This window comes from Lonchura striata, chromosome 1 (genome assembly GCF_046129695.1).
Source record: "Lonchura striata isolate bLonStr1 chromosome 1, bLonStr1.mat, whole genome shotgun sequence".
NCBI lineage: Eukaryota > Metazoa > Chordata > Aves > Passeriformes > Estrildidae > Lonchura > Lonchura striata.
The window spans coordinates 14,015,544-14,041,791 of record NC_134603.1 but is presented as its reverse complement, the minus strand read 5'-3'; the positions used below and the strand labels follow the sequence as shown (position 1 = coordinate 14,041,791).

At 42.3% G+C, this 26,248-nt stretch overlaps 1 protein-coding gene across 3 annotated transcripts in view; it reads right to left on the bottom strand.

Moving 5' to 3' along the window:
• Positions 1–14,720, bottom strand: part of ENPP2 (ectonucleotide pyrophosphatase/phosphodiesterase 2) — a 71,251-nt gene extending 56,531 nt beyond the window's left edge. Inside the window, exon 1 of one of the 3 annotated variants that reach the window (XM_021546581.3) lies at positions 14,591–14,720. In XM_021546581.3, coding sequence (XP_021402256.1) covers positions 14,591–14,611 — 21 coding nt within the window. In that variant the 5' untranslated portion in view covers positions 14,612–14,720. The other 2 variants (XM_021546577.3, XM_021546579.3) reach the window with 2 other exon arrangements.
• Positions 14,721–26,248: the final 11,528 nt, after the last annotated feature.

Below are 26,248 nucleotides of genomic sequence, written 5' to 3'. Positions count from 1 at the left end.
AGGAGAGACGGGCTACTCCTCCTCTAAAAGCAAACAGGCTCCTCTCCTCTCCTACCTGGTGCGAGTGGACGCAGCCCTGCTTAGCCATACCAGGGAATTCTTGAAAAGCCTGCGCCGCACTGTCGCCTTTTTTTATAGTGAGCGCAGAGCTGTTTGCTCGGGGAGTTCAGGCTATTAGCTACGAGTAAACCCACCTGGTGAGGTTGATAGGCTCGTGTGATTTGTCCAGGGGGTGATTTCATCATGTTTCACTCACAAATCGCAGCTCCGAGTGCAAGAAGCTCCAGGCATCATCGCTCGCTGCGCCCTCCCCCCAGACGCACACCCGCGCGCTTTTATGTGGTTTCCTCTGGCAGAGCGGGGCTCGCTTGTGCCGCTGCGGCCAAGAGCTGTTCCTGCTCGTTTTATTCTCCTCACAAAAGTAACATGCCTAAAAGAGAAACCAAATGCGGCTCCATCTGGCTCAGAGAAGGAGCAGGGGGAAGCTCGCTGGGGGCTGCGCGGTGCAGACCTGGCGCTGCCAGCCCCAGAGCTGGCCCGGGCGGTGCCAGGTGCGGCCGCCGGGGCTCGGCCGGGCGGGGCCGGGGGGCGCCGGCTCCTTCTCCGCGGCGCGCCCAGCTCCGAACCTGCCCGAGCGGGGCACGGGGGCATTTCTCAACAGCGTTCTCCTGCTGCTGTGGCAGGGCAAGGCTCGTATCGATGGAAACACAAGCAGTTTCATCTGGATACCTGGAAACCCCAGACTTCCAGAAAGGAAGGGAAGTGACACGTTCCCTCTGCCCCATATTTCCCCCTTTTCATCAGCAAAGAACTTGGCTGTTTGGATAAGCACTTTTATTTACAAAGCAAATGATAATGCTGAACAGAATTACGGTTCAAATCAGTGGCTTAAATATTATTTGCCAAAGCAAATTATTTACCACTGTAGTTTGCCACTATTTTTTCTCTGATGAAAGCTTCTTTCATAAAAGTGTTTACTAACAATTACATTTAAAGGGACAGAGTCAAGGTTTGTAAGCCCTCGGGTGGACTGAGCTTCCCTTGGGACCTGTCCCATATTCTATACTGGCATTGAAAGACACAGTACAGTTTTCTTTAAAATATTTTGCAGTATTAAACACATACAATTTTGAACTTTGTTTAGAGGTAACTTTTACCTGCTGAAATAACTCCCCTACCGTGTAGCTTTACAGGAGAATCTAAAAATCCCTCCTCTTTGCCGCCCAAGTGTCAGCCTGCCAGCCTTTGCTAGGACCTGATCCTTTTTTATGCAGTTTCTTAACCGAAAGTGGCTCCATTGTGCAGCTGCAACTTTGCATTGCAAGGCTCAAGGCAATGTAATGAGCTTGAAAATTCCAACACGAGGACATTGCATTCATTTTCCTTTGACAAACTGAGACCATGTATTCAAGACTCATCTTCTAATGTTCACTTTATCACTAACTGGGCTAAAAAAAAAAAAAAAAAAAAAAAAAAAGGTTGCAATAGGCACTGTGCATAGAGGTCTAAAGAAAAGTAATAATCAAAAGTTTTACTAGCTGTTCCTATAAAACTCTTCACCCTTAGCCTCTGGTATATCCTGTGGTTAAACAACTTCATCCCCAAACACTATGTAAGTACAGCAGTGTATGTCCACAGCAAAAGGGAAACCTGAAGTGTCACAAATGAAATTGCACAACAGTGTTGCCTACGTATCTTAGCTAATGAAGTTTATGGTTTCAGAGCAAAATATGGGAATCAGCAGCCCCAAGCTCTCCTCCAGGCTAGAACCTTCGGATTACAAAGAGACTCAGGCAAAACACAATGGGCTTTTCAAATCAGGTGGTCAATTTTGTGTGCTCAAACCAATACATGCAGTCTCTGAGATGCTCTCAATTTTAGAACCTTTGCTGTTCCTGCATATCTTCCTAATACACAGGTCCTCAGGTTTTTTGAAAGTTCCTACATATGTTAAAAATGACCATTCAGAAAAAAAAAAACACCTTAACAAATAAAAAAAATTACAGCATTAGGAATTACTTCTACAGATTTAAACATACATACATACGTATTTCATTCTTCCATTCATATAACATCTCTGGAGCTTACAAATTTCACAATTTTACATAAATGGAAGAGTTTATTTTATGTTTCCTAGTCCATGTTACAAGTATATTAAATTAATTAAGCTCCTTTGTAATGTCCTTTAGAACTATAGATGATTACTCTGAAATGGCTAATATTTTTCATCTGTGTTATGTAAGACATTTTCTAGTAGCTCTGAACTGAACAGTCAGATGCACAATGCTCTTTTAATCACAAGGATTGTGCCTGAAGCTATCCCACAGATTCAAACGGAACTTATTAGCATAAACAATGTCTAATGATTTCGTTCAGGAAAAATTTCACTGTTTGGATCAGTGGCAACTAATTTTTCAGCAACTAATTGCCATTTTATTAATCAGAAAAGAAAGGACTAAAGCTGAAATAATATATTCCTGGACCACGATTTCAGCAAATCAGTGGAAGTTTTAAGGCTTAAATGAAACACGTTAAAAAAGAATTTTAAGAAGATCATCAGGATATGAAATGCCTCTTCCTCAGTTTTTGTGCATAAAAATTGGCCTTTGGCTTTCCAGGCTTGCATGATTACACCGATTATTTAACACGGGATGCAAAGCTTACAACGAGGCACCAGATGGCGCCTCACAGGAGTTCGTGCTGTGCCATTTCCAGTTACAAACATCCAGAGTCACAGAATCGTTTAAGTTGGAAAAAAGTATTAAGATCACTGAGTCCAAACCCATGTCCACCACTAAATCACGTCCCTAAGTGCTACACCTAAACGTAATTTAAATACCTCCAGGGATAGTGACTCCACCAGCTTCCCTGGGCAGTTTGACAACAATTTCTGTGAAGAAATTTTTCCTAATATCCAGTCTAAACCTCCCTTGCTACAAGCTGAGGCCATTTTGTCTCATCCTATTATGTGTTACTTGGAAGAAGAGTACATATTCTGCCTAGCTGCAGCCTCCTTTCAGGCAGTTGTAAATAGCGAGAAGGTCTTCCCTGAGCCTCCCTTTCTTCAGGCTAAACAGCCCCAGCTCCCTCAGTTTCTCTTCATCTGTGCTCCAGACCCTCCTCCAGCTCTGTTTCTCTCCTCTGGACATGCTCCAGTTCCTCAATGTCCTTTTTGAAGTGAGGGGCTCAGAAGTGAGCTCAGGATTCAAGGTGCAGCCTCCCCAGCACCAGGTCACCGCCCTGCTAGCCCAGTTTCTGATCCAGGCCAGGATGCCTTGGCTACCTGGGCAGACACTGGCTCATGTTCAGCCACTGTTGATTGCTCTCCCAGGTCCTTTTCTGCTGGGCAACAAACTGACAGAAGGTGCCCTCAACCCCCTTGTCCAGGTCATCATTAAAGATATTAAACATAACAACCCCAGTCCTGAGCCTTGGAGACTGGACACCAACTGGATTTAACTCTCTGGGCCCAGCCATCCAGCCAGTTTTTTAATCCAGTGAAGATGGTTCCCATCCAGCTCATGAATAGCCAATTTCTCCAGAAGAATGCTATGAGAAGTGGTATCAAAGGCTCTTCCAGAGTGTTAATATAAGCAAGGCAGTCTTATATAAACTCGTTTTTCTTGAGCAGTTTTTCTCATGACAAAAGGAATGCAGAGGAATCGAGTATACTGGCTGAGTCAGAGGTTGGGGGTGGAGTGGACGCCAGTAAAATGAGCCTTTTTAGCTACTCATGTCAACTTTGCCCTGGATGTTGGATGCATGGGGTGACTCGGGGACCAGGGCGAAAGCCTCCAGTAGGGTTGACAGCAACATGAAAGACAGAAAGGTGACTGACTTCTCTCTCTATAGCGCCTCAGAGCTCTCATCCTCCCAAACACAGCATCCATGTATAGTTGTGGCCAAGAAAAACAGTCAGTTGAGTACACAAAATAGCAATTTCAAGGAACAAAACCTTTGGACAAACCATAGAAATTCAGATTGTATCCACATCAGTCATATTCAGGTACAAGCACTGGGAAACCAAATGAACTTCCAACAGCCAGAGTGAACATGGGAAAAGTTGAGTACCTTACTGAAGACACCCTGAGTCTTAACAAAGTCAGAGGCACAACATATCAAGTAGAACTGATTCCTGTGCATAAAGAAGTTTAAACCACATTTTTATTACAGACTCAGAGAATGATTAAGGTTGTAAGGGACCACTGGAAATTATCTAGTCCAACCTTCCTAATCAAATAGGATTCCCTAGAGCACATTTCTAAGGATCATGAATATATCCAGAGAAGGAGACTCCACAGCCTCTCTGGGCAGCTTTTTCCAGCTAGCTCCAGTCACTCTCACAGTAAGTTCCTCCTCATATTCAGGTGGAACTTCAGAAGGCACAGGACTGGCTGCCAAGGAGCTGCACCACTATGCCCTCTGCTACCCCACGAGCTTGGGGAGACCCACAAACCAGGCTGTGCTCACATGAAAGTACAGCCTCCTCACCGCAGTTTCTCAAAACACCACCAGTCTTCAATTATCTGTCTGCTCATCACTGCCCCGAGGGGAATGGTATGCAAATGATAGTGCCTGGTGCCCTGGAGGGCTGTGCTGAGGATGACTTTCTTGGTCAAAAAGGCCCATAAAGCGGTGCCAGACCTTCAGGGACAATCATGGACAAATTAAAATCTTCAAAATTGCAGTTTGCTGCAGCCCAGCCCCTGAAGCATGAAGTGCCTTAGGCAGATATAGGCCCATCAGCATTTCTGAGCATCCTATATAAGGCCTGCAGGGTTCACAGGGCTGGGGGGAGAGCACCCATATACAGCCAAAACTCACTGAGTACCACCAGCGCAGCACGTTGACCAGCAAACCATGTTGCACCCCTCCTCACCTCACTTCACCTCACCTCACACCCCTCCTCACCTCACCTCACCCTCATGTACATGTCCTGCTCAAAACAGGGACAGTGGGTTCATGCCTGGCTGAAACTGAGTTCTGCCTACCCAGAGACAGAAGAGGAACCACTGGCCAGGGGAGGACTTGAGTCCCTGTCTCTGCTTTACTTATGTAAAACATTTGTATACTCACTGGGATAATGACTGAAAAGCTGGTGGAGCATCCTGGTGAGAAAAAGGGGGACATAATGCAGTAGAGAAATGAATTTTCTCACACCCCACATCAGATACAACAGCTTCAGCAGTTCAGTGAGGACTGTGGATTTGGTGACAGCACTGCAGCTCTAGAAGCTGCCTAGGATGCCTGTGGAGGGTTCTTAGCCCAAGTGCACCCTCCACACACAATCACCATTTGTGGTGGCATACAGGCAGAACAAGGTTTACAAGCAAGGTTATGTCTTTTAGCAGGAGAGCTAGGTCAGCTGGAAAGAGGAGAGTTTTCAGTGACCTGGAGAAAGCTTTGGGTGCCTGAATGCTCATCTCTCTCCCAGCAGTACCACAACTAATGCACCCCCCACTCCAAGGCTGGGAGTTACCGTCTGACTGAGCCATACACCACAGCAGCAGCGTTTACACCAGTCCCATATCGCTGCCTTCCTCATGTGCAAAGAAACTAACATATACCCAATTCAATTCCTGGACAATATCACTATTATGAAGCAGCTCAAGCACTTCACTAAAATGCACTGAGAATTGTATTTCTTAAGATAGTCATATATAAAAATTCTAGCAACTGAAAATAAAAACTGTTCTGTGATGAAACAGGGAGAATATGGAGGGGTGAAACATAGAGCCACAGGGCCCATATGTGCTTTTAGCACAGCCCATAAAAGCTGTGTATTCAAGTCCCCACTCTTGTTTTCCAGTGCTTGATATGGGTGTCATAGGAACCCATTAACATCTTTACTTCGGTCTTTTTCAAAGAGCTGTAAATTTCTGTGGTGTGAAATCCACCCGCCTACCCCCCAGACAGCAGTCTGGAGGTTTCAAGGGCCTTGCATATGTCACATACAATCACTGTTAATTTATTTGAATTTTACAAGTGATACAACCTATTACATCCCACAAAAACCGTAGCCTCTTTAAAATAATTAATTGAAGGTAAATGAGAAAAAAAACCCCAACCAAAACAAGAAATTAACAAACAAGAGTGAAAAAAGCTAAAAAAACCCAAAACAAAATAAAACAAAAAAACCAAACCCACAAGGATGGGAAAGCTACTTAAAGATGTAAAAAACAGGTTTTCTAGACTTCAAATAATATTTCCAGTTTCTTTTTCTAATTTATATGTATATCCTTTACCATGTTCAAACCTTTCTCAGTAGAATATTAGCTTTGAATCTCCTGGGTATATAAAATTTCTTGTGGGGACTTCTACAACAACCCTGTAACATATCTCTCTGACTTGATTGCATTTACCCTCAGCTCAAACTCTATTTTGGCACATTTTCAAGGTCAAGATTTGGATATGATTAAAAAATTTCCAAGTGCTAGTCTCTCCCCTACAAGTAAAATGTGGATATAATTAATACTGTTTACTTTGTTTTCTTTGCAAACAAGAGTTTCTGTTTGTTTGAAGTATTTTTTCATGTTTTCAGCACTTGGATCAAAAAAGAAATATTTTAATTAATATCTTTCTCCTAGTTAATCTTAAAAAAAAAACAACTGATATTTTCAAAACAGAAAAATCTTATTTGATTTCAGTTTAAAGAGATATGTCACTAGGCATATTGTTCTCAACTTGCCTGAAGCTGAGGCTTTCTTTGCAGCATCAGTACTTCTACAGAAAGATCAAAGTGGGGTCAGGCTGGAGACAGAGGATTCCCACACAAGTAGGGACACAGCTTCAGGTGGGCACATTTTCCTCCTGGTTCTACATATATCAAGCATCTAAGGCTGAAGAATTGGCAGCTGTTATGGTGATGTGTGTTTCCACCTAAAGCTTTTTTTTGGCATGGTGAATAAATAAATGAACATAGAACAGACTGTGGCAATGTTACAGTTAAGACAACAACAACAAAAAAAAAGCTGAGGGCCTTGTGGGATTTTAACCTACTTCACATGAGCATGAGCCTGACTCAAGCAGATCTATTTGCATAAGGACAGCAGGTTTACACCACCACCAAGAGAAGGAAATCGTGAAGAAATTAGGACAGCTGATGAAGAAGAGATGTCCTCTTAAAGAGAAAAAACAACAATTATTAAATGCTGCCTAAATTGCCTGATCTGATTCAAGGGGCACGTGGACATTTCTGTGGCAGAATATACAACAGGAACTGCCCAGGCTTTTGTTCATAGAAAATTGCATAAAATGGGGACAGAGCTAACATGTTAATAAACTTAATACCATCTGCGGCCGTTTTTTGGATGTAATGATTTATCTCATACTTGAAACACACATCTTTCAAAACTATCCCTAGTTGTTGAGAGGGGTGAGATATTTCCACATCTTTGAAATAACTGGCTTTTTCTGGCCTTTTCCTTCAGAACAGAAATAAAGCCAGCAAATAGAATCCAGATACCTAATATCTACCACCAGTCCTAGCAGACTGGCAACTCTTCCATCCTCTCACCCCAACTATTTCTAGAGATACGCTGCAAATCAAAACAGGTTAAAAACTTCCCTTCCTTTGCCAGGTTTTACAGTTGGATGAGTTTCCAGCCCGGGTCTCAGCCCTGGCAGCAGAGACACGGTGAGCTGCAGGCTGAGCTGGGCCGGTAACTGAGGAGCATCCGTGGGCAGGGGAGCGGGAGGGGGCAGGGACCAGCTCTGCTGTCCCCCCACTCCCCCTGCTCCCAGGGGAGCGGTGTCACTGCTGCATTCACTGAACACCCTGCATTTCTTAACAGGCATCTGCTGCTGCCTGCTGTAATGGCAAAGCACAAAAGCGTAAAACAATCACATCTTGCTTTTTGGGTCATTTCGGACAGATGGGCCACTTTCCAAGCATCACAAATTTTCCTAAGTTGAAACATGTCACCACAAGTTCAGTTGAAGGTCACATTTTTTTTCTGATTTCAGCCAAGTGCAAAGATGACAAATGTAAGTACAAAGGGAAAAACATCCTGTTGGAACAGTACTCCCTGTTTTCTATGGGTGAGAAAAGTATAGGCAACATTTCAACAACTAAACAATGTGATCCATTGCTGAATGATTGTTTTTAAAACCCATATCATAATGTGTAACTGAATAAATTTCAAAGTCTGCAGGAATGCAATATAAAAATAATGAAGATAAATGCTAGTAATCAAAACTATGCAATTCTGCATTGGTTTGCATAAGGATTATCAGGGGGTTTTAGGCAAATACTTTTTTCACTTTCTCAGCATAAAACTTTGGAAAGGAATAAAGCATTTTTTCTAATGGATTAAACAAGTAAACTGCAGGGAAACTCAGGTCACTTAAATATTAATAGACTTCTTCATTATTTTAAAGCAAATAATCTTACTGAGTTAAGCTTTGTTTAACTTATATTTTGGGTTGGTGTTTTTTTTTTTTTTAAGCAAAACAAGACTTTCAGAAAGAAACAATTAATTGGTTTAGTGATTGCTGACTGCTGTAGACAAACAGCAGCTCTGCTCTAATCAGCCTTCAGAGAAGGCTCTCCGCCCTAGTAAATGTCCTTTTTACAGCAGACAAGACTGAAACCAGCTTAAAATTATACTTGTTGAAGATTTCCATGGCAGAGACAGATGTTCCTGGGCATCCACAGAGAGCCTGCAAAATTATATATTATCTTTTCACTGTCCATGGCTAACCCTTCTCCAAGACACTGAAACCAAACAGCTTTGATGACAACACGTGATCCAACCCATGTAAAAAATACGAGTAAACTACTGCTGTGGTGAAGAGAGCAGGGACATCTTCACCAGCTGCAGGGAGGGCCTCCAGTGCCTGCTGTCCCCGCTCAGATGTGCAAGCCCATTGTGTAAGGGCAGGTGGAAGTACAGTCAGACTGCAGGATAGACGGCACAGGGGAGAGGCATGGGAAACTTTCTGAGAAGTGGCAGATTCAACACACAAACCAGACTCGATGCTGCCAACAGCAACTGCCAGGACAGCACAGTAGATGGAGGGTGCCCAATATCCAGTAGTGCCACAGCTGTCTCCTGCCATCTGTGGGGAATGCTGAGCTGCCTTGGCAGAGCAATGGGAGGGCAGAAAAACACATCTGAGTGTTGAGCGTGAAAAGAGACAAAATATATTAGGAGAACAGAGCTTTGGAGATGCCAAAAGGGAATCTCCTTCTTGTTCCTGCTGTTGTGAGGACTGGAAGGAGAAAAACATCCTTGTGATCTCTGCCCTATTGCTAATGCTATTTCAGTTGTACTCTACTGCACAAGTCCATATAATGATATGCTAGAGAAGTCAAAACAGAAGAGCATATTTAGGTGCACTGAATTTATATGGTCAAGCACAAATGTCCTGGGTCAAATATCCTGCTTTTGGACTTGGCAGCCAACTGAGACTGGGACCCTTCAGGTTGTTTCCTGTAAGTGAGGACTTAGATTCTCTGGTAGAATACAGTCATTTACAAGGAATATACAAAGAAATGCTGTTCCCCTGAGCAGGAAAAGGACTATTCTGGATATTCCAAAGGCACTTAAGGGCTTCTTACATTTCTCTCAGATGAAGGGTCATCAGCTCCAAGGGAATTTCACCCCATCTTACAACATTCCCTCTGTCCAAGCTGGAGGGGTGACCTTTTCTGGGATTTGCCTTCATTGACACTTTAGCTGCTCAGTCTCAGCATGGAAAGAAATAAAAACAGACATTTATGGGTGATGGCATCTTAATTATTTACAAAATATTGTTTCATCAGTACATTTTCTCTTACCCTCATAATGACCATATTTTCATTCCCTGGATGTCCAGTTTATGGATATATTTATATTTATATTTATGTTCATGTTTATGGGTGTTTATGATTGTCCCAGCCAAAATTCATTGTGGGTGTGCAAAGAGCTTTTAAGGAATGCCTGAAATGACTGAGAAAGCCATTCCTCTCTTCTAGTGTCACCTGGCGCAAGTACCAGATTGCAGCCACAGACTCATACTCTTCTTTCTCCAAAGATGGCTGAACCAAGCCATACTTTCTCATTATCTAGCCTGTGAAGTCTCTAAGTATTGCACTGATACAGATGAGTGCCAGTCCCCACCATCTCGCTCACATCTGAGGCCAATGCTGACACACCAAACCATGGGCTGGTGCAGCTGGAGGGCCACTGATTTGTTACAGTCCTTGCAGTTGCAATCACAGTTTCCCTGTCCTCTGGCAGCTCCAACATTGAATTTGGTGCAGGGCTGATCCCCCTTTGTTGCTGCCACAACACAGGTTCCTCACCACCATCCTGTTGCAGCTCCAAAAACCCTTGTCCCATTCCCCCTTTGTCCTGTCACTGGCCAGAAAAGGTTTTCAAGCTGCCACATTCATCAACAGCACCAGGGACATACAGCTAATGCTACTTAAAATATTTTTCAGCAGGGCAAAATACACAGCAATAGGTTCAAATTCACAAATGTCCTGTGGATAGTAACTCCTACCTTGGAATTCACTTCAGCATCTTTGTCCTCTTTTCTTGCTATTTGTAATGAATGCTGGTGCATCCTGCTGCACCAAAATCTCCTACCTCAAGGACTAAATTAGGCAGTCTGGGGCAATTCTGCAGAGCCCAGTTGCTGTAGTCAACTAATTGAAAATTTAGGGTTTTGGATGAGGTGTCCCTGGGCTGTGTTCCTCCCCTCTACTTTGTTATGCTGTTTGCAAAACAGCTGAGGGAAGTGTTCCAATCCTGTCCCAGGTTTGCACAGGGTTCTCTCTAAAGCCTGGAGTGATTCCCTGGATGGATGTGTCTGGGAACTTGTGCTGGCTAAGTGCATATGTAGTCTGGCAGCCTCAGCAGCTCATCCTGCCATGTCCTGGCAGGCACCTCCACTGCCACAGGTGCCAATGTAGAGCCAGAAGCTTGAAATTTGGCATAGATCAAGAAACCTGCACGAACAAAGCATTATTACTCAGGACAATCCATACATCCAAAGTTGCTTGAGCATCATAGGTATGAGAGGCAGAACCTCAGCTGAACGTGCCATTAACAACAAGCAGCAGGGAACAGAAATCTGTGAAGGGAATAAAATGTGACATTTCAGTGAGGGGAATGGGAACCATCTCCTGCAGCTGCTGCAGGAGGGAGGATTTCAGGAGAAAAATGGCAGGAACAACCCTGGTCGTGTCCCACCAGTGGTGTTTCTGCAGATTTCTACATCAGATGACATGGTAAGAAAAAATTAGGTTATAAATATAGGTTTCCAATAACTCTTCCAAATAAAAAAAGGAAGATAAAACTGGTGAAGAGCTAAGCGACAGCAAAGCCAGAGAAGTCTTTAAAACTAGAAGGCTTTTAGGTTAAAATCTAACTAAAAAAAAGCGTGGAAGCAGAAGAAGAGAGGTGAGGCTCCAGAGAGAGGCGCAGCAGCCGCAGCCGTCCCAGGACGGGCCGAGGTCCGCACAGCCCGCGGGGGGAACAGCAGAACTGGGTAGAAAGCGCCCTGCAGGCAGCGGTGAGGGGGAAAGTGAGAGAAAAGCTCTACAGGCACCAAGGAAGGAGGGGAGGAGGTGCTCCAGGCACCAGAGCGGGGATTCCCTGCAGCCAGCAGAAAATACCTTGGAGAAGCAGGTTTGTCCCGAATGCCCCTGGCCCATGGAAAGGCCCCACAGGGCACGGAGAGCTGTGAGCAGGGAGCAGCAGAGAGGAACTCATGGACTGGTGCTGCGGGGATCCTGGGCAGAGGTGGAGGAACTGGGAATGAAGAACTGGGAAAAGGGGAAAAAAAGGTGATCTTTGCATTTTTAAATTTGCTTCCCACTACCTAAATCTATTTTAGATGGCAACAAATTGAATTAATATTTACCAAGTTGAGTCTGTTTTGCCCATGACACTAATTGGATAAGTGATCTCCCTCTCTTTATATCAATCCATATTTTCTCCCTTTGCCCTGTTGAGGAATGAGAGTGGGCATCTGGCAGCCAGACGAGGCCAGCCCAACACAGCTTCCTAGTAAAAATCTCTACAAGAAACTATGACGTTTGATAAACAAAGGAGAAAACTTTTGAACAAGACTTCTGAGTTACTTCACAAGAAAAACAGTATGGAAGGAGGGCATGAAGCCCCACAAAGAAAAGAAAAGAAAATGATTGGCTAGGAACTGTATTAGAGGAGCAGGTATCTGAGGACACCATCTCCCAGCCATGGATGTAACCCAGACGCAGTAGGAGAGAAGTTCTGTCTGGCTTAGGACAAGAGGACAGGAGCTGAGCATACCTGCTATTATCTGGTATTTGTAATCTCTTTTCATCCAATTTTTCACATGCAGCACTTTCAACTAGAACTTCTATGCAATTCATCACTTCAGTGTTTTGAAACGTGAAGACTTCTAGAACAAAAGACCATTTACCACGAATCTTTCTCATGGAATTTAAACAACTGTACACAATAGGAAAATAGTTCCCCAAAAGTAATAGAGCTAATATGCATTTATTTCTATATTTATGGGGGTTTTTTTTGTACAAAAGCAACAGTGACACTGTTCTATTTTATTCTAACTGTGTGGAGGACACAGAGTTTCCTGGGTTTTGAGACAAAGGAAGTCTGTGAGATCATTTGGTCTGGCTCCCTACAAGCACAGTTGTCATCTCACCCAGTGATGAGCACAGGGGAGGGTACATCCCAGCTGGGCTGGTGTGGGTGGTATGGAGAGACCTGTGCTGGGAGGCTCAAAACCCCTCATCCAGCAAGGTATGGCATAAGTCAAGGATGCTGTCAGATTTGTAAGCACCTGAAAAACAGTTTGTGTTACTGGTGTGTCAACAATACCAGGTTTTGATGTGTTTCCATAAACGATCCATTAATCTGGGGAAATGCCATAAATTAGCACTTCCAATAGCCCATGGGAATTTGCACAAGCCAGTGCTAGCTTCAGCACTGCCAGGAGCACTCATGCACCACTTCATTCATCTCTCACAAATATTCATTACCTCCACTTCCAGTTCAGCTAATGTCAAAGGATTCATTTGGCACCCTTTGGTAAAGGCTGCAGTGCAGGCACTGCTATGAACATCTCCATCTTTCAAGAATGATGCTAACATACCTTTAGCTGTCTGACATTCAAACTCAGCTGGCATCTTTGATGAATAATTGGAAACCTCCTTGATGTAGTGACATTAAACTTATAGTTTAACCTTTATATTATAACCTCTGAAATAAGCTAAGATTTTGTAGAATAAATATTACTACACAAATGGAGCACTATTTTGTTTTCTTAACATCTTATACAGGTCAGACTCCTAGGAGGAAACATTTCTCCCGCCTTGCACTTCATGAGAAGCTCTTAATATAAAAATGTCTCTATCTGTCCCTGACAGGTACAGCAGGTCTTCTGTGGGCAGCCAATGTTAGAGGCACAGTCATCTTTGCTTTCTTTTAGGTACAGGCAACCCTCCAGTATCTCTCCCTATCCACCCGGCACAGCCACTGCTCTCTGCCAGCCCCCACCCACCTCCCCACAGGTCCAGTGGGGAGAGCTGGAGTACTCATGTAAGCTTCAGGCAAAACTGGCACCCTGGAAATGCCCTATTTCCCTGTTTTGTTTCTCATGGACAATTCAGTGTCCCAATTCCACTTGCAGAGCTCAGAGTTTCCATCACAGATGTGGTGGCAATAAGGAACAGTGTGCACAGCACTGACACATGCTGACAGGAAGCTTGCATAGATCAACAGAAATTAGAAGCAATCACAATCTAAGCAAATTAGAAGCAAAAGAAACTTGAAAGGACCCAAGACTAATACTTCAAAATCAGAATAATCAAAATCATCATGAGTCCATTATGAGTAGAGGAACTGTGAGGCATGCAGCATTTCATTGCTCCTTATCCAACTTGTCTCTCTAATCAGCACCTTACAGTTGTGGCATAAGGAGTTATGGGAAAAAAATACAGATACTTTAAGTGTTACTACCCTGATTAAAGAAATCCATATAGTTCCCCTGGAGAAAAAGGCTTAGGGAGAGGTACTTGTAACAGGAACTTTATTGAGACACATTGCCTTCGGGCCCAGAACTTTACCAGTAAGCTCCAGACACCGGAAATTTTAATATAAATCAAAAGCCAAGTGATGTAGGAGTTCTAAACATGTATTTATGTACTTGCATAATATTAATACTGTAGGAGGTAAATATAAACAAAACACAAGATATTTGCTCATGTCTATGCTGGATGCCAATTTTCATATTGCTGTAAGGTAATATATATGAAAACCCGTTTATATTAAATAGGTTAAGAGAGGAGATATCTTCAGGAGGCAAAACAAGCTATACAAGAACTGCTATGGTTTCTAAAATACATTTTCTTCTCTGTGCATTAAATAATATTTTATCTTTTTATTATGAATCAGGGGACTTTCAACATTATCCCTGAATGCATTTTGGAAGGACTTCCTACTTGCCAAATCCCAATCCGAGTTGCATTCTGCAAAACCACATTCATGCCACTTCATTAGCTGACTTCGCTTGTAAATGATATTTATTTAAAGCTACTTTGGCAAGCCAGGAAAACACGCAGGGCAGAAGGGGAGTGCAGATGCTCCTACCGTACCAGCGGCTCTTTTCTCTCCATGACCGAAGCTCGGTGTGGAAAGTGCGGCTGGCGCGGCTCGGCGGATGCGCGGGGAATGTCCCGGGAGGTCGCGGGCCGGGAATGTCCCGGGAGTCCCTGGGAATGTCCCGGGAGTGGCGGGGAATGTCCCGGGAGTGGCAGGGAATGTCCCGGGAGTGGCGGGCGGCCCGGCCCGGCCCGGCCCCGGTGCGGCTGAAGTCAGGGTGCAGCTGCCCCGGCAGGACAATGGCTCCATTGGCAGATAGCTGGGGGACAAAGGCGCTGCTTTCAGGAATGATTTTATATGCGTACATGTGACCTTTGCCTGAAATGGTCCTTTGGAAAGTGTCCCTGTCCTGAAGCTCTGCTTTCAAATGCAGAATTAATGCGCTTGCTTAATCTGTCCTTTTTATTTCCTATTTTATTTTGTGCCGCAGATGCCTCAGGAGAGGTCAAGTGCAGATAACAAGGTGGCGCTGAGCTTTTTCTCATCATTTAATAGAGCTATTCAGTAATGGATAAGATTACTTTCTTCACTTTGCAAAGTCCTTCACCAGGATCTGCTGCCTGGAGTGCTTTTTCTGCTTTTAGGAATTTAATTACAGAGTACTCCAAAAGCAGAGTATCCCAATTTCCAATCCCATGCCTTGAGCCAGCTAGCACTGGCTAGCATTTCCAAACACATCCAAGCTCAGGCCACCTTTGCTAGAGTGCATACAATTTTAAATCTGTGCATTCAGATAACAACAGAAAGGTCTTTGGGTTTTTAGTGTTTTGGAGTGGCTTTTATTAAATTAAATGTATTAAATTTTATTAAGTAAATTTATTATAAATAAATTTATTAAAATTGTGTTTATTTTAACTGTGATTTTTAAGTATTTTGAAAGCTTCTTACTCGAATAGGTATAAAATAGTGGCTGTCAATACACAGCATGCATGAAGTCCAAATATTGTGCTAGCTGGAGGTGGAGGAGTGAAGACAGAATTTATCACCTTTTTCTTGGGATATGGCAGTAAATGCTGCAGGTGAAGTGATGGGCCCTCAGAGTGATTATTAATTAGGTTACAGGGAAAGTTAATAGCAGTGTGACTCTCAGGTTAGCCAAATTTTACTTTATAAGACCTTGATTTTTGCTGTTTATTGCTTTGACGAACTTATATTTGCACTGACATTTTTGTGCTGAAAAGAGTTGGGAATTTTTAATCTATTTTTAGTTTGCAGCAAAATATGCTGAACATTTTTGAGATTAAAACAAAGAATGTATTCTTTTCTATACAAATGTTAATCAAAATTATCTGTCCTTTCCATAAACAGCTCTCAGGCTTACATACCCTGGAGCAACAGACCAGATCTTGAGGATCAGGGAAGAATGGCCTTTGTCAAATGAATACATTCATTCATTGCTACCAACTTCCAAACAAATTTTGCCAAGTTATAAATCTTTAAGAGATCTATGTGTATGCTGAGCACTGTGTGCAACTTGCTTACACTTAATGGCTGAGCTTTCTGGAGATCATCTTCTCTGGATGCCTTTGAGGTCCTCACTGACCATGGGTCACACTGCAGGTTTATTTCAAAGGAAAGGAATTTTAAAAGGTGCTCACAGTCCCAGCCAGGTCCAGGTTTGTTGTCATGGCTCTCTGTCATACACCACTCCCTCAGCACAGTTGCACACACAGCCTGCATCTCTTCCACAAAAAGTGTGCTGTAAAGCATACTGGGAAAGCAAATTTCTTGTGCTGAAATAAATCTCAGCCCAACCCTCCAAAAACCCCAAACCCCAATGTGAAATCTCCCTAACCATCCTCCCTGTCCCTTACAGCCCCTTCCTTCAACATCAGTTTTTCAAGAGAGGGAACATTGAAAAGGAGGATAGAATCAAAGCTTTGAGGAGCTATTGCATAGGTCCTGTCATAAATGAAACAGGGCTTCTATTGGAAAGACAGCACAGAGCACCTGATAATGCACAGAGAACACAGAAGCAGACAGATTTCGAGTGTTTGAGGAATATTAAAATTTCAAGAATTTTAGATACAAATCCAGTTAGAGTACTACAAATAATGAATGCAAGCAAATTAAAATATACATATATTCTGCAATATCTAAGCACAAAAGATCTGAGGAAAGGGAGCAAAAAAGTACCAGAGGAGAAGAAACAAACTAGCAAATGCACAGATCTCCACCTCACAGCAGGCTGTTCCCAACACTGTGCTCCCTAATACTTGCTTGAATCCCATGTGAAAAAAGATGTATCTCACTTGCCTTAGAAGATAATGTGCAGCCTGCCATGCCATGGACAACCTTTTAGCCCCATCTCACTTAAATATAATTTTCCCTTTTTTCATTTATTTTAGCTTGTCACTTTTAATTATTTGTTACACCATGAAAAAACGTCTATTCTACAGCAGAGGGGCTTAAGCTTATTACAAGTACTCTGCTGAATAAAGACATGTCTACATTATAAATTAAATTATTTCTCCATATTTATAGAGTTAATATATACTTGTATTTGGAGAAAAGCACAAGCTTCCCTACCAAGTCTCACTTTAGCATGGTTTACAGGAACTGGCAAGATTTAGCATTTCCTAATATATTCATTGCACTCTTAAAATATTTTGGTCAATCTTTACATCAGTTTAACCCCACAACATTCTTGGTCATACAGCTACTCACTTTTGAGTCATACTCAATTAAAATAAATCTTAGGCAACTCTCACTCTGTATAAACACATTCAGGCTATTTAGCAAAACAGAGCTGTTGTCCCTAGGTGTCATGGGGAGCAGTGGGTATTGCTTTAGTTAATGCTTCCTCAGAATTGGCCACCTCAGTTCAAGCAGGAGCAGTGACCTGGGGCAGAGGGACACACAGTAATGGAAGTGGAAGCCAGTGCCTGTTCTGAAGGGCTTTGGGAATGGATTTCTACTCAAATCCATATAATTTTGAAATGTATGTGTATAAAGAGTTATTTAGGATCTCTAAAAGGTGATCTGTGCAGTGCCACCACCACTCTTTTATAGGCTGTGGCCATCACGCATTTTCACAGGATCATAGAATGGTTTAGGTCAGAAGGGACTTTAAAACTTGTCTAGTGAAAAATTCCTTCCTAATATCCAATCTGCACCTGCCCTCTTCCCGTTTGAAGCCATTCTCCCTGCCCTATCACTACATGCCCTTGCAAAAATATCAAAGAGCCTCTCCCTGCAGCATACCCTCAGTGAGCTGTGATCAGAGATGTTGCATCTGCTTTCTGGACTTGGCTTTAGGCAGCAGCAAGGTACAGGTTGCTCAGATCAGGGCAGCGCTGCACTTGCACAAGTATAGCTGCAAGTAAGACATTTCAGACACCAAGGTCCTATTTTCATAATTGAAAACATCCAAAGTAATGAAAACAAAAGTGGTAACTTCCCCGACACACTGGGTTTGGATATCAGTATTCAGGAATTTGAATTTACAACTAATGCATTGAGGAGAGTACTCACTGTAAGGGGCATAGGGTCATGCTTTCATGTGTATCAAAGTTTTAATGAAAAGGATAAAAAATACTATTTATTTTTCAATATTCAGAACACATAGGAGAAAAGATTGTACAAGCTCAGCTTTAACGCAGCTGTTCTCATCAGAATCAATAATCTGAACATCTCTTGATCTCGTGCAATCAGAGGGAGTACCTATATAATTAAATCAGGCCACACATTGAGCAACTATATATGGATTTCTGGAGCTAACATTAAGATCCTATTTTTAAAAGCTGTGTTTACCGGCAAGCCAGACAGTTAGAAATAAAGATCTTTTAAATATAACTTCTTTTAATCCCTGCACTTACTGCAGTCATTTTAAACAGTATTGATGCAAATAAATTAATCAGAAGATTATACTTGCAGCTTGATATGCCATGGGTATTATGACAGTAAAATCAACCATAAAAACCAGTGCTTCAAAAAAATTGCACTGCAGATAGTCATGAATAAAAGAAGATTGTGACTTACAAGAAATATACAACCCCTCCTCCTGTTAATCTGTTCCATATTTGATCACTGAGCTTGCGTTGCAGTTGAAAAATATCCTGGGGGACTACTTAGTGTACTGCCTAATCCAGCCATCCACCCCCTGCAAAGTACAACCTCATGCGATTTTGTTTCATTATGAGTTTCTCTGCAGCTCCAATGACCCAGCTCAGTTTCACCTCCAGCAAACAGGTCTGAGCATGAAGAAATAGCTTCTGTGGCCAGAACTGTGCAGAAATATGTAATTCTGTACCAGCATAATTGTGCGAGCTGAGCTAATGGAAAAAACCATACTTTGTCCAGTTACCTTCTAGGCATGGCTGGAGTTACTCTGTCTGCAATCTGAATGGATTATGTAGTCTTGTATCTCTGACTTTGCTTTGGCATATTTTCTTGTTCTTAACCCTTCATTGGCAGTATTACAGCTACATAAAAGCTTTGTTCAAATTCCAAAGGTTTACCGCTTCTGTTAAACAATGTTCTTCCTGCCATTGCCCACCAGTGGGGATGTTACAGCATCCTCTATCCTCAGTTAAAAGAAAAACACATCTTCCCTCCGAAAAGTCATCAGACCTAGAGCTTCTGAAAATCATCTGTCAAAATATTAATCCTCTTTTCCTGGGCTCTGTTAACCACAGTATGCCAGGCTACAAGCAGTTATAAAATATCACAGCTTTACAAACCTGCACCAGCAGGATCCACTTCTGTGAGGGTGTCTTCCATGGGGAATTTAGGATGGAAAAGAAATGGCCATAAAATGTAGCCGGGGTAAACGTGTGTGGGGAGATGAAGTTTGGATGTTTGAAGAATCATAAAGATTGTAAAATAAGGCTTAGTTCTCCCTGACCAACGTGAACACTCTGCATGGGCTGCAGTTTTCCTCTGAGAGAGTGAACTAGAACTAGCAGAAGCAGCTCACAGCTTTATCACTTTGGCCATCATGCAGGGCACTCTAAGCCCTGGATAAGGCCAGCAAAGAGCTTCAGGGAAGTGCAGAGCATTACCAGCATCAGCCAAGATCCTGTTCCGTGGCTTGTGGGCTCCTTATCTACCTGTCTTATCACTAAGACATTGCTTCCTATACCTTCAATCCTTCTACTGGTTTTCTTGTCCCACAGACAATCCCTTATGCCCTATCCCAAACAGTATCTCTTTAACACAATTACAGCTCCACCTAATTTTGAAGTTCCTAGTCTTGCACAATATGTACAAGTGAAGACAAATTCTACATCCTGAACAAGATGTACAAATTCCTTAAATTAAAAAGTACCTCACAAATTGTAACTAGGGACCAAGTTAGTAAAATCCCTAAAGAAGGGAACACGAGAAAATCCCGTGTTGAAACCTGACTATAAAGGCCTAACAAGAGATGCTGCACTAGAAATGAGGGCTATGAAGGTTGAATAAAAAATAATATCATGATTACACACTCCCAGATCATAACACCAGTCTATAGGTGACAGTAGCCAACAAACATAGCGACAAATACATTCACCATACCCTAGAGACAGAGAAGTAAAGAATCTCCAGACAAGGCTTACTAAGGCAGGACTGATGACTTCCAAGGGTCCCACTACAGGGCAGGGGTTGAAAATTCACATGGATTTGCAGGTGATACACCAAGACCTGCCTTTGGAGCACAGTCAGGAATTCTGACCACCACCATCTACTGTACTAGCAAGAAGCTGTTGGTCCAAGCTGTGACATGATCTGGGTTGCAGATGCAGCATTTGTAATTCAAGATCAGTGGATTGGCCACCATTACTACAGTGCTTGGATTTTCATCTTCCTGAAAAGAAAAGAAAGCTAAATCTCCAGAGAGCATAAACATCTCAATATTTTTGGGGCAGGGGAAATTGGATAAATTTTTAAGAAGTAAAAACCAATAATAATAACAACAAGAACAAGAACAAGAACAAGAACAAGAACAAGAACAACAACAACAACAACAATAATAATAATAATAATAATAATAATAATAATAATAATAATAATAATAATTTTATCATCTCCAGTTGGGGTGTAAAAGCTGTTTCAAATGATTGAACAACTCGTCCTTGTTGTGTGAAAAACCATTGTGAGAGGAAGCCCAACTGCAACGTGGATTAGGGCCTTACAAGTGCTGGACTGAGCAGGTATCAATCACAGTGACAGCTGCTCCTGCACTGAAATTTACTCGATTCTGGGAAAAAAATCCCAAGAGTGAACTGTCTTATTTAGCTTTGGTTGCTGCACAGAGAATGATTGTGCAGTGAAGGTTTTTGTGCTGCACAAGTCAATTTTACATACAACTACTTGTGAATTCTAAAAGGACTTGTTTGTTCACAAAGTTTAGTTTATATTTCTGCTTACAATTTATACTTCTGTTTTTGATTTCTCACAACGTTTCTGTCCTTTTTCCAGACCCCCCTGCAAGTCTTTATTCACTAAAGCTTTCAGAGTTTTGTTTTTGTTCTAATGTTTTTGCCTTCTAAGTTGTTTTTATTATGATGTACCACACTGAGTGCTATAACAGCCTGTGAGGGATAGTTTCTAAGAAGAATAAATTATGGGCATTAATACAACAAAGCACAGAGCTTTTGAACATTTGTTTTCAACGTGGAAAGATTCTCTTTCATATGAGAATCATGTTGGGGATTTACTTCTAGGGGACTTTTTTCTGGTATGAAGATCTAACGAAGCAGTATTCTAGTGAAGGCTTGTTTTTTTTCCTTGCACATTCAGTCATGGTTATTGCAGAGCTCTTCTGCTGTTTCTCATTTCACTGCAAGGTACCTATGTGCATATGAAAGGTACACTGTGCAGGGTTTGCTTTCAAGTTTTCCATTAAGTGGGGGGAAGGAGGGTATGGGGGTTTTGTTTGAGCTTCTTTTGTGGAGAGAGATTAAGGGAAGGATACAGAAACTAGGGGCAAAGTAGTTCTTTAAATAAATCCAGATCTCCCCTCTATAAACATATGCTAACCAAATATACAAATTATAGCAAATTGTTTGTCTGTGTTCACAACTGGGCTCATGCTAAAAACTTAAGAACACTGTAAGCATGAGTTAGAACATTTATTTGGACCCCCTTGAAAAGTCTTCCTTTCAGTAGGTTCAATCCTGCAACATAAGTAATTTAGCTCTCATGAGTAGTCCCATTGACTAAAAGCCGGGCCTGGATTTACAGGGTCACCTAAACCAACAGAGGAGTTTTGAATGCAACATTTTCCCATAAGTCACTTCCCATTATACACTTTTGCCACCTGGACTCCATCTCCTTAAATCTGCTTTATTGGTCCCATATGCTTTTATTCCATGAAGTGCTGGAGCTTTGATGGAATGGCAGGGACACAAGCAAGCACCGAGCAGCTTTGCTGAGCCGGTGCTGCAGCCGTGCTCCCAGTTAATGCCTGCATTCATAGAGCTGTGTCCCCTCGCTGCACGCAGGGAACAGCCTCCCACTTGTAGTGGCAAACATGCTGGCTTTCTCTTCCAAATCTGCTCACAAAATCCACTGCATCATGGCTTCTGCCAGTTTGCAGCTCTGTGCCCATGTCCTTTACACGATGGATTTGCCTTTTGCTGAGTACGGCTGAGTGCTGGACACCGAGTGCTTCAACTCCCATGGGGTTTGTTCCCAAGTGCCCAAGAGGATCTCATCTGCAGCCCTGCAGGTCTGGAAGGTGACAGCCCCCAGCTGGCACCATGGCCTCCTTCTTGTGCCATCTATGGCTTCCACTTGGCTCCCAGGGGATTTAATTTAGTTCTTCAAAAGGCACAAAATACTGTTTCCCCCCCTGATTTTGGATCTGGTTTCTGGCTGTTTACCAAACTGACTCACCAGATCCAGTGGAGCCTCTGGGCTGATTCTCAGGAATCTCCAGAAGTGGAGTGGAGGAGAACAGGATCACCACATTCAGAAGGCCTGTATTAACTAATTGTAGAATCATACACAAATTAGGAAAGAGAAAGACATGGCTCCATCTATCCTTCTGGCTGCATGTCTCCATACACCTTCTCCTTTTTGTCCACATTTTGAGATACTAAAAATGTAAGAAAATAGTTTGGTGCAGATCTCCTGAAAACAATGGCAGTTTTTGGACCTGAACAGATTTTTAGCAGTACCTTAATGTATTTCAAAGCTGGCATGTTAGCTATACACCTACTTTTAAGGTAATGATGCAAACAGTTTTATTATATCACGCTCCAGGTCAAAAAGTGGGGGGTGGGAACCACAAGCTTTGCAAAGTTTGACTTGAACTCAAGTGAAAACATCTGAAGGCTTTTGTGGGTGTTTGAACTTTTCAGGGACAGGAATCAAGGCAAAAGCAGCCTGATTTTTTTCTTTTTATAACTTTCCAGCTTTGGTAAAAAACAGGAATTTGTTAATTACTTCAGACACCAGTGGTGTTGGATTGGCAGCAGCAATGAGCTCCAAGCTTTTTCCTTGTAACTGCTGTGCTGAAAAACTCCTGTGTGTTTCCTTCCTCACAAGATGTCTCACAAAGACATTTATGGCTTTGTCTTAACCATGTGTCAGTGAGCCAGTGCATCAAGATTTACAGCAGAAAATTTGGAGACTTACCTTCTGCTGAATTTTCCCACTGAGAGCTATTATAATTTATAATAAGTGTTTGTATATTTAGTTAGCTGTATGGTGAGATTAAATGCTAGAGAAAAGTGGCCTAGATGAAGCAAGCAAGTCAATGGCACTTTATTCCTTCCCAACCCTGCAAAGGGTAAGCAGGACCTGAGTAATGAGTTCAGATTTTTAGCTGCACCATGCTGCTCACCAGCAGCAGGAAGTTAGTGTATAGGAATACCAAGAAATGGATATTTATTTGCATGTCCTGAGGTTTTGCTTTAGTTCTTGCAGGATCTCTTACCATCAATGCTACTTCTGTCAATTTGTTTTCAAGTGGACTTCCAAACATCCCAGCAGAGACAAGGACCCATACAGTAAATTTAAGGTGGTGATCACTTGCTTAGCCACCTTTCACTAAACTAAGAATTTAAAAGCCATTTCCCCAGGGTTGATTGGTTCTGATTTTAGTTCCTTTTTTGATTTTGGCAGTCCGCATGCACAGCGCAGGGGTCTGGGAGACTGGAACAGAGAGAGGCAATGCACTTGTGAGGGGGTGCCAAGGAAGAGGCCTGGGGCAGGTGAGAGCTGAACACCTCTATTTTCTTTACATCTCCTAGCACTGTATTTCTTGACAGCTCTCAGCTGCTTTCATGACATGGATGCCAGGGAATGAACAGCACAGCAAGGAGTCCCTGTAGGTGGCCTAAGCAGCACAATTTGCTGTTACAGAGATGTATTTTTTTCTCAGACCTGTTTTCAGCCAACAAAAGCTCAAATCCAGCTAAGGTGATGTCAGCTCCTCCCTCTCATTTTCTGGCTCATGCCCAGATTATAATCTTGCTCCACATTTTAAATATGAAACCTTTCATTAGGGCTTTGAGCATTTCCAGTTTAAGTTGTTGCAACCTCTTCCATGTAACCAGAAGAGCATATAAAACTCAAACACTACAGCAACTTGCCAAGTTGTGTTCAGCTGAATTTCTTGCTTCCATTTGGAGTTAGCTGTTATGGATCAGAGTATTGAAATAAACACATGTCAAACTGCATTAATGAAGAGCTGTTGAGCTTAGAAAACTCCAAAAAGCTCGTCATCAGCCTAATTTCAGGTTTCAGATTTTTTGTTTCATTTCAAAGATCCATTATTCTCAGTACCACTGCTGATTCTTATCACCACTTTTGGCCCAAAAGGTGAAAACAAAGCCAGATTCAGCCTGCTATGCCTCTTGCTATCATCCCACCATTACCTCAGAGAAAAATATTTAATAAAACAAGCCTAGAGAAGACTGGCAAAAATTAACAGGTGACAGCACCTATCCTTCTTCCACTTTTTCTTCTTGCCTCACTGACAGTAATTTCTACATAATTTTTGCATACAAATGTCTTTCTGCAAAAAACATATTTTACCTTTCACAAGGTAGCACCTTCAGAAAACACTACTGAAGTAAAATTTTGCTGTTTGAACTGTCAGTCTTCACACATCTTCCAGGGGACCAATAAGAATTTCAAAAGTAAAATCAAACCCAAATATACTTTAAGAGATTACTTTTTAAGGTGTCTTCCTCCATTTTAAAGGATTTGTACAGCACAATGTTATCTTGTTTTCTTCCCAAGTTACCTGTAAGACACGCAGGAATACTTGAAACACAACAAAAAGCCGATTTATGTATAAATGCAATACATGCATAGTAGAACTAAAAAATGAATAATTTTAAAAATTTAATTATTGGAGCATGTACTCTCCAGCAAAGTTTCACCCATCAATTAACTCAGCTCATACTTTACCAGTAGGTAAAACTAGCAGGATTAATGTGGAACTATGCAAATACATAACACTAATGATACAACATCAAGAGGGTTCCAAGGGTGCTGCCTCTCTCTTGCAAAGCAGCAATCTACCCTCTCTGATCCCTTACGCTTTCGTCATTCATCTCAGGTTGGACGTAAGATGAAATTGTTAAATCAGAGGCTGGGGAGGATGCCAGACTTCCAAATCCAGGCTGTGAAAGGCCCCCTCTGTCCATTGCAGGGTTTCACAGGGACTGCAGACAGCAGATCTGAGACAGCCTTTCAGGCCTCTCTTTATCAGTCAAATCTCCTCTTGTGCTCTGGAGGAGCCCCTGGAGAGGCTTCAGCCCCCTGGTAGTGCTGGTGCGAGGGGGCTTGGCTGTCTATGCCCCCAGCCAGCCAGAGCCCAGGCTGCCAAACTTTCCCTTTACACAGGCCAGCTCTCAAGCAGCACCAGCCTACCTCTGCTTGCAGGACTTCTGGTTCTTAAAAAAGTTTTTGATATACAGAAAAATAAGATACATGTCAGAAGGAAAAATTAAGCCTCTTTCAGTTTTATTACATTCCTTCTTTTTTATAGGTAGGATTTTTCTTTTTTGTTTGCTTTGCAAAATACATTATAATATAGTAATCAGCCACTGGAAGGAGTTTGCTTTTGGTTGCTTTGGGTGAACTGCCTTAGATAGACTGCGTTTGAAGCAGAAAAGATTAGTCCTGTATTTACTAACATGCCACAGGCTCAGGGAGAAAAGGGGGGAGTAATCCCTCAAAAAGGGCTGTTTGTTATAAAACCCACCACAAGTAATCAATACACCCCAAAAGAGCAAAGGCAGTGATGGAGCAAACCCTTAATGTGAACCAGACTGAGTAACACGCAACAATCAGCTTGATGGGTGAAGTAGTGATTTGGCAAATGTTCTGACATCTCTTGCCATGGGATTTCCGGACAGTCATGGTGAAAGTAAGTAAACATGCCTCCTCAGAAATAACATTAGCAACAGGCCCAACAGTAACACACAGCTGGGCTGTTCATTCAGAGCAGGGATTCCTTCCTTTACCTGATATTAAATCTTACCCTCCACATGAGGCTACAAAGTAGCTTGGATATGAATTTTCTATCAAATTTCACTTTCATCAAAATACCTCTGAGCTGGAAGTGCAACTGTGTGGTTGCCAAGTTCACCCTTCATGACAAAACCAAGAGGTTCCCTGAATTAATCCATATCCATTGCAAATGTTTGAGAAAACAATCCAGGAGCTGGCACTTTCTGTCTCTCCAGCTCATGCACTTTCCATTCCAT